At 44.0% G+C, this 9,339-nt stretch overlaps 1 protein-coding gene across 3 annotated transcripts in view; it reads right to left on the minus strand.

Moving 5' to 3' along the window:
- GAB3 (GRB2 associated binding protein 3) overlaps positions 1-8,981 on the minus strand; it is a 59,411-nt gene extending 50,430 nt beyond the window's left edge. For all 3 annotated transcript variants that reach the window (XM_005148287.3, XM_013128843.3, XM_005148288.3), the window contains exon 1: positions 8,910-8,981. In XM_005148287.3, the coding sequence (XP_005148344.2) occupies positions 8,910-8,981 (72 nt within the window). The remainder of the gene's footprint in view (positions 1-8,909) is intronic.
- Positions 8,982-9,339: the final 358 nt, after the last annotated feature.

The following is a 9,339-nucleotide window of genomic DNA, read 5'->3' on the forward strand; positions in this document are numbered from 1 at the left end:
GGAAGGTCTGCTCTGCTGCAGGGCCAGGGCTGCTGATGCTCATGTGGGCAAGGCAGACCCAGAGCACCAGGACTGAGCTCTGTGGCTCGTGGAGCTTGGTCCAGAGCATCCGGCATCAGCGAGAGCATTTTGGACATAAAGTCAAGGCTGCTGATTGCGAGTGATGAGGTTGCAGCACTCGTCCCCAGGATAAGGGCTGCTTCATGCTCTGTCATGGTGGAGGAGGCTCTAGTTTTCACATCAGCGACTTACAGTTGTGGTACATTCAGTTGGTAGTACATTTACTGTATCAGCCACTGGAGCTTAAATGAGAGCTTGCTGTGCTAAGGTCTATAGACAAGGAGCACATGCAGGCAGCAGAGGAGGGATAAAAATGAGTGAGCTGTAGAAACAAGGGACTCGTGCACCTTCAGAAGTCAGGCTTACAAAGCAGCTGAAGGTGCAAGTGGGTACCTAGGGCTGCTTCCACAAGAGCCGAAGCACTATTTTGTATATCTGGTCCTTGGTAACCTGCCAGACTACCCCAAAAAGGACAATGGACTCAAATTTCCTGTTTCTGGCTATGCTGGAGCACATTCTCTCAAAGCCTGTTCCCTCTGCCAGGTTTTCCCTTCCGAGCATACCTTTGCAGAGTGAATTTGCAACAGTTCCCCGTGCCCTTTGGTACTTCCAAGTAGCCATTGAGCTCACAAGCATGCAAGGTACCATGGTGTTACTAGTTTCTCTTGCAAATATGATCTAGCAAAAAACAAAGCCAAAAGACTTAATGGAACTCCAGAGGTGTCAATGTTTTGTAGTTTCACATGTCCAGAAGTTCTGTTGTAATTTCCTTCTAAGTAGTCTGGGGTTAATGAGACTGAAGAGAATGATAGGAAGGAAAGAAATAATTATATATTCTCTTTCTTCTCAACATGTCCCAAGTGTCACCTCTGACCCAGCTTTCTATTTCTGGCATGGACTAAACTCCCTCTATTTATTTAGCAGCCTACACAGCACTACAGTAACATAGCAACAGTATTTTCAGTTGTGAATTTGAAAAAAAGAAAAAGAAAAGAAAAAACCCATATTTTTCATAAGAAAACTGTTAAAGCCTTGCAGTCTAGTAACACTTTAATAAATGCTTCTATTTTTCCCTTTCAAAGCCGGTACCATTAGGTTTCCAGTCTGCCAACCCAATGCAGAGGGATGCACCAGGGATCCAGAGCAGTGTCACTGTCACGAAGCCTGTTCTTTCCATGCCAATCACACTGCCCCTTAACCTTTTTGTTTGTTTGTCTTAATGATGGTTCAGCTTGACTGTTTCTCATGCTCAGCACAGACGCGAGCAGGAGTTTGGGAGGATGATGAAATAATGATGGGGTTTACCTGGTGGTTTTCCCTCACCTTTCAAACCCAGATCACCCTTATTTTATAATCCATAGCTCAAGGGTGATACAATGCTCAGTGTTCTCTGTCAAAAGGAACATTTTAAAAGGGAACAAAGTGGAGTCAGAGTCCAAATCCCATTGTTTTACAGGGAAAGTTAGCCAGGGAGGACCTGTAAAACCAGCCCTGGAGTCCGAGGAGTACCCAGGGATAACATCTGGCAAACCCTGTTTCAGTGGGACCAAAGTGCCCAAGCATCTCAAGAAAGCCATTCCCTGAGCTACTAAAGTGCTGCTTCTTTTTAAACCTCAGGCCTCAGTGACAACTCCATAGTTTTCTCAGGATGGCTTCAAAATGTTTAACTTCTCAAAGATAAAACTCCTTCAGCTTGCAAAGCTCCCACTATAACTATTAGCAAACAATACAGATGTGGTAGCTGCATTACCAGTGAGCAATGCATGAAGCACTGTAGGAATTCTCCTGAAGCTGTTCCTTCATTGCTACTGTAAACCCAGCTGGCACCTCTTCAGATGCTTTTTCTCATTGCATAGTGATCTGATCAGCACAGCCACCTCTGAATGCCAGCAACAGACCTTGAAAGCGCAGCTTTACAGCAGGCATGCACATTCAGCTTTCCCAGCGTTTATAAACTCAACACTTCTGTAAACTTAGTGCAGTTTGTAAAGCCTGCAAGTAAAACATAGCTCATGTTTGTTCCAAACTCTTGGCTTCTCCTTGGCACGACCAATTCGTGGAGCTTGAAAACATGGCCTGACAACTGTAAGGTCCTTGAACTTGTACAGTTTGCAAGCCTGGTATGTAAAACCAGATTGTGCACTCTGCTGAGATTACAACAGGGTCCCATTATGTCAATTATTGTGTCCAACAGAAATATGAATGCATAACCCATGGTCCCTGAGACTTGGAAGTCACAGGATGAATAATATTTGTCACTAACACGGCTTTCAGAAACTATTGTCTTTTAAAAGGCATTGTCAAAAATGAGTCAAAACTTTCAGATGACAGCCTAAGTTCCATTTAACACCTTCATCTAAGTCATTTCAAATTCATACTAATAATGTCATTTTGCTGCCTTTCTGTAAAATGCTCTATTGGAAAGGATATTGGGTAGCTGAAATGTACTGCTCAAGGCTTTTGTGGAAAGCTACAAAGCAGTTTTGACTGCAGGGGTCAGGTGGGGTTTCTGGCATCAGAAGGGATGGGAATAACAAGATCTCTAAGAACAGTTGTCTCATTCTAACAATTACAAAGCTACAAATGAGTTAGTCTCAGAAAGGGAGTATTTTTCTGCCATGAAGCCCAGACATCAGTTCTGGTTTATTTTTAACAAATGCCAAGTTGCAGCAGATTTTAGAGCCCAGTTTTGCATGGCTGTTTGTTCCTTGGTTTCTTTTCTGACACAACACAAACTGAAACAAGTGACGGATATTATTGTAAAGCAGAAGAAATGAACAAGTTGAAGCACTGTGTTTTATCCAACACTTAAACCAGAGAGAAGAAAATCTATTTTATCTGGCTGGATGTAATGTTTTGACATGCAAATTTCATTCCAACGATGGCATTTTTTCCTTATCTTGTCACATTACTAATTCATTTCCAACTTGAATGAAAAGGACAAGAAAGAAAATAAAACAACTGTTTCTTTACTGAGTAGCACTATAGGAGTAAACTTGTCCCTTTCCCTAAAAGCAATCATATTGGCATAATACACATTCATAGTATTTTAATGCATTGTTGGTAGAAGTAATGTGGGTATCCATATTATAGCTTTCATATAACAAAGAGTTCACCAAAGTACTACTTTTAATGCATCTTCCTCTAAGACATATTTGATTGCATCATGACTTTAATTACCACTCAAGTTAACATTTCCTTTACTATTTCAAACCAACATGGTTTTTTTAAGTCTCTATTTTTGAATGCAAAGACCTGATAACTTGCAGGATTCTGTTTTGAATAGAAACCAATAACTGGACATTCTTGTGCACTGAAAACATGTAGTTCAAGATTAAACTGGGGCTTCAGGGCTATTACGGCTCCACCCAAATAAATAATCCAAGGGAAATTATTCTGCTTCACATTCCAATGCACGAGTTGCCAAGAACAGCAGTGTTTGTTAGAAATCACCTTTTTCTTAGAAGTCAGCCTATCTCATTGAACATTGCATCTAAACTACCAAAACATGGCTAAAATGGAAGAAAATGGTGTAAAATAAGTATTGCACTTAACCTACCAAAACAAGGTAAAAATGGGAGAAAATGGTGTGGAATACATTGCAGTTAACCTGCCAAAGCAAGGTTAAAATGGGAGAAAATGGTCTAGAATAAATATCGCATTTAAACTACCAGAACAAGGTTAAGGGGTGGAAAATGGTCTGATTTGCACTTAGCTAATTACAAATGTTTAATGGAAACTCCTCCCTAAAATAAATACCCTGCTGTTATTTCACCAGTGAGATCAATTTGGTCAGGATCTCATAGAGAAGGGAACACGTAGTCTGCAGCACGGGAGCTTCTGTATGGAAGTATTAACTTTCTCCAAACTGAGTTCTTCCTTAATATACAAACCAGACAGAATACATGCTGGATTTTTAAATGCAGTAACAGCAGTGAAAACATAGGTGCAAACCATTGAGCTAGAACCAGCCTAAAGGCTCTGTCAGCTTTCCCCATCACATGGGACTCCTCACCCAGCCTGCAAACCAGACTTACAAACCTGCACAGATCGGTTAAATGAACTCAGATTATTCCAATGGGAGTTTGGGATGTTGGTTCCAGCAGGATGTGAAAGGTGACTGTAACTGTTCAGAGGGGAGAGAGCTCAAGGGTGAGGCTTTGTAGGAGCCGTTTCCAACTAAAACAGTGAATGGACACAAATGAAGTTGAGGTTTCTCTTTGATAGTTATGTGTAATTTCCCCAAAAGCCCAAACCAGCAGCAGAAGCACTTGGCTTCACAAAGCACTTGGGGATTTCTTTTAGGTGAGGGTGGCAATGCCCTTTGCTGACACCAGCCCATGGCTAGATCAGAGAGCAGACGCTCTGCATCCCACCCACCCTTAGCAGTGCTATGGGACTCTTGTTCCTATTACTTGAGCAAACTCTTCTATAATTCTACTATGCTCTTTCTTTTTAGTGGCCAGTAACTTCCTGTTTTTTTCTCCTTATAAATACCAGAACTTCAGCTAAAAATGGAGAAGTTGTCTAGATTCTCTTATCTTGTAAACCCCTGGCAATGGTGCTCTGTGGTCGAGTTCTGCCAGATCCCCACAACGGTCAGAGGCACCCGCCTGCAGCTCCCTGCTGCTCTGCCCTTCTGACAGCACTTAGTGCCCTTGCACAGACAGCAGGAACCCACACTGCTTGCTAGCTTTTTGCACCTGGTGCATTAATTTAGCCCTCTATTTGTCTTCCCAGACCAGACACTTCAAGAAGTGTGGTAAGAAGTGCAAGGCTCAGTTTTCTAGCACGGGGTCCATTTCGGATTCTTGTTCTAGAGATGCTGATAAGGAATTTTGACTTTCAATAATGCTTGAACAAACCAGTCACTCAAGTAAAGTGGGAAACTTGCCTGTTTCTTAAGCAAGTGGTCTTCCCTCATCAATTTGTATAGTACTGAACATTAAAAATAGCTCTTCAGCTGGGGTACAGCTGTGCAGCATTGACTTAAATGGAGCGGCACTGACTCACAACAAGAAAGCATCTGTATATAGACCTTTACTATTGCAAACAACGTAACAACACTAACAGTAAGCTCTGGCGTGGCATTCACAGGAGCCGTGGGGCAGGCTGGCTGACTCCTGCTGTGGCTCCTCGCAGGTGTCACATACTACAGGACAGGGTTGCAAGGATAGGTTGAAATTAGCTGCCTGTTAAAAATCTCCCTCCTTGACCTAATCAGCCCACGGATAATGTGTCTTCTCAATGGCACTGATTTCATTAGACATCCTCTGTGCCTTCTTCTATGTCTTTTTTACCCCTCATAGTGACTTTTTACACTGGCTGTAGCATTTTGTTTGTTTTCTAGGCCATGAAACTATCCTCTTCCCCCTCCAATAAACAGAAAACAAATATTACTGGTCAGTGAGCAGATATATTTCCATATGAAAACCATCAACATAAACACTTTTTTCCCTTGTCACTCTGAATGCCTAGTTGGCTCTGAACCCCTGTTTGGATGTTTTAGCACTAATATAACACACTGCAACCCCCATCAAACCTTAAGCAGACTCTCCCATCCCATCTAACTTCTTACAGAAGCTGGTACTCATGATCCACTAATCTCAATGCCAACAATCTCCAGTGGGGTCTGGTTTTACCCCTGTGGGGCTGAGTGTCAAGGCTGAAACAGCACTGTTGGTCTAGAGAATGATGGACTTCACCTCCACCACCACCAGTTCCTAGTTTCTGGTAGCAGCTCCTTCCTCTCTCACCCTGGCCCCATCCCCAGCTCCCCAGAGCTTCAGGGGTTCCCCAGCACCCCGCAGACCCACACAGCCCCAGACGGTGGGGAAATGAGAGCAGCGCAGCTTTCAGGTCACACATGGGGGACAAAGAACTGCAACACACCCCAAAGGCTCTCCAGGGAGACTCCTTGCACAACTGCCTCTTTAGATAGGCTGACGTGGTGGATTCATGGTTCAAGTATCAGGCGGGGGGATAAGCATTGTACATGCTATTAAACCACTGTCAGAGCGTTTCATTGCTGAAGTGAAGCTCCGTGTGCTTTCGAATGAATTCTCTGTGTTTAGCATTGAGCTCTCTGTTTTTACAGAAAGTTACACTTGGGTAATTAATCTCGTGTTCGTTTCCTGCACATGCAAGAGTGCAGCCTTTGTTAGGGAATGATAAGACACTTCTAAGAATAGTGCTACTAAGAGCATCAGCTTTGTGAGACATTGCAGGAGAAATATAGGCTCTTAACACCTGCTTTTTGCTTCGAAGTTTTGAAAGTAACATTTTGCTTACCTAGAGCCAAATTCTGACTTGGTTACGCATAGAAAACCTAATTGCTTCCATCAGAAACAAGCATCAGTGAAGGGATACTTTGGTCTCTGGGCTCCAATCTTGTAAAGATGTATTAGTTTAATTTTACAAACACTGTAAATATTCTCAGTGGCTTCAGTGGGACTATCTGCAGCTCCCAGTCTCACAACCTGAATTCATCACGTTGGTCTCTTAACTACACATTCCAAATTAATTGGATGTTCTTAGTGACTGTGACAGATTGAGGATTAAGGATTTATCTGTGTGTAAAACAAGAGACCATCGGGCCAGACCGTACAAAGGCCGGATGCTGAACTCAGGAAAACGTAAACTGGGAGACAACCCTGTGAGAGCAGCTGAGTCGCTCCAGTGCGAGAGGGGTCCCAGCCAGCAGCAGAACAAGCCCCCATGTGAAGCTCCCTGGCAGGCTCAGCTCAGCCCATGGGTTTTGCCAGCTGAACACAAAGGGAGGTGTAAAGCTTGGGGATTTATGCACGTTGTCAGTTCAGAACCAGAGCCAACACCATTCTCCTGTAAGCGGTTGACACTTGACACCTACTGAAGGCAGTTTAAACAGTCATTGTTTTAGAGCTTGTGTTGTTTTTAAGCAGTCTCTGTGCTTCAGCCTGAGCTATCTACCACCTCAGTGCAAAAGGCACAAGCTACCATGCTGGTGAAACTATGCAAAAAGTGGGGGGAAATAGTTTACAGTGGGAAAGAGGCATTTTCCATTTGGGTTGTAGCATCCACTGTGTAACAAGTCATAGCAGAAAGGACATTAATCTTTGCTGTACTTGCAGCAGATTTCTTTCTGCTTTATTAAAGACAAAGGAGTAGTTTATCCTCCTAACCAGAGAGCAAAGCTTAATCTGCAGAGAACTGGCTAATCTAGGGGTTGCTGTTTGAAAAATAACACAGACCCAATTTCCCTAGGTTTTGTAGTGCAAAATGCGAGCAGAGCAGACTGCAACTAGCCTTGTGAGCTGATCAGAGCCCCTGTTGTGACTATTATCTTGACTGTATAATGGGGGCTTTCAAATCCCAGCTTTATCACATTCTGTTTTTTCTACTTTGCCCTTTTATGAATATTGAGTCATCAAAAATAGCTTCACTGACAGAGCTACTAATGATACCAGCTGGGTGAATCAGTGGCTTTTACATTGTCTAGTGCCAGTTATATAGTGCTATTAGTATGCTCGTTACAAAATACAACAAAAATTAGATATCCACATTTTATTTGCAGCTCCCTTGAGACACGTTGTAGTGGTTATTTTAGAATTGGAAAATGCTAACCGAACAAAGCAAATATTCAGCCATTTCAAAGCAATACTGCAAGCTAAAAGAAGAAACTCTGGCTTAGAATAAGTTGAAAGTAAATTCGAACACCAGTAAATTTCCCTTCCGCCTAGTTTTTAGCGCAAAGAAAAAGCACACCACCAAATGATATCAGGCACATTCTTCAGGAGACAGTTATTCCTCATATTACAAGAAAAAGCTAACATCAGCAGTCCAGGAAAAATGCTGATAAACAGAAGTGAACACGACAAATGATGTAAGTGATGTATATGGCTGGGGAGTGCAATGGGCACGTATGGAGGCATCGTTCCAGCCCAGTGCAGTGCCAGGGGGTAAGTTAGGTTAGAAGTACATGACTCAAACGAGTACTATTCAAAAGTGTAACAACAGTAACAACATGCCTGGTGAAGAACCATCACAAATGAGTATGCAAAATGGCCCGCCATGGGCTTACATTTGTAATGCTGTCCCAAGCCATTTGTTCCAAGGGTCGTTTATTTCTACCCGGAGAGCTTTCCTCGCAGTGATACATTTCCCTATGTTTGCAACACACCCTTTTCTCTTTTTTGTTCATAAACCCACAGATAGAGGACGAAACAAGGGGCCCCCTTTACACACACTGCAGTTGCAGCGTCCATGCACGCAGAGCTCGTTGCTTCTCACCAGCCCCCTTCACCTTCCAGCTATCGGGAACTTTACAGCACGGCATCTCCTAGCACCCCTTATCTCAGACACAAAGTCAAGCTTTCTGCTAGCAACTGCATCTGGCACGTTAAATGGGTAAATAAAACTACTGCAGATGTTGCCTTTAGCAAGTGTCATGGAAATGACAGAGCATCTAAACAAAGAGAGACTCAGAATTTGAAGTATTAGGCTGTTTTTATAAGGAGGCTCTTGCCCTTCCTTGGAAAAGTGACATCTGAAATTCTGTTACAGCAATTCTGTTAGTTACGGCAACACTAACTGAAACCGAAATGCGGTTTTTAACCTAAGATATGTTGCATAACAATTGAAGTATTATAATCTTATACGAGCCGGGAAAGGTTAATTCCAAAGGGGAAAATAATATGGGTGAAAACTAAAACGCTCCATAAGCGCATGGACTTGGGAGTCTTTTTGTTTTGGTCCAGGGCGAAGCTGGAGCAGGCGAGACATTTCAGAGGAGCAGTAAGACACCGAGCACATGCCCCAATCCGTTTAGCGAGGAAAAAAAAGCCCCACATCGGCAGAGCCTTTGCACTTACGTATCTCTTGAGTTTCTTCTCGGGGGGTGATTTAATGAGCCATCCGGTGCAAACGACGTCCCCCGAGCTCATCTTCCCCCCCGGCGCGGAGCGGCGACACGGGAGCCAGGGTGCGGGCTATGTGTGCGGGTGTGTGCGGGGCTGTGTGTATTGTTCCCAGCCAATTCGCAAGCAGCAGTAATCAGCTTCCTTCAGCTGTGCTCTGATACTGCTCCAGCCCGAGGAGGAAGTCATGACATTGATCACTGACACGGCCAGCCCTCCCTCCGCCGCAAACACAATGCAACACACCGAGCACGTGATGGGCGCCCGGGGACCGCCGTCGCGCAGCCGGCGGCTGCGACACCCACCGGCACCGGCCGCACCGGCCCCGCCGCGCCGCCCCGGGGATGCTGCGGGAGGAGAGGGGCTGCTGCGGACACCGGAGCCC

Source organism: Melopsittacus undulatus, chromosome 6 (assembly GCF_012275295.1).
Source record: "Melopsittacus undulatus isolate bMelUnd1 chromosome 6, bMelUnd1.mat.Z, whole genome shotgun sequence".
NCBI classification, from domain to species: Eukaryota; Metazoa; Chordata; class Aves; order Psittaciformes; family Psittaculidae; genus Melopsittacus; species Melopsittacus undulatus.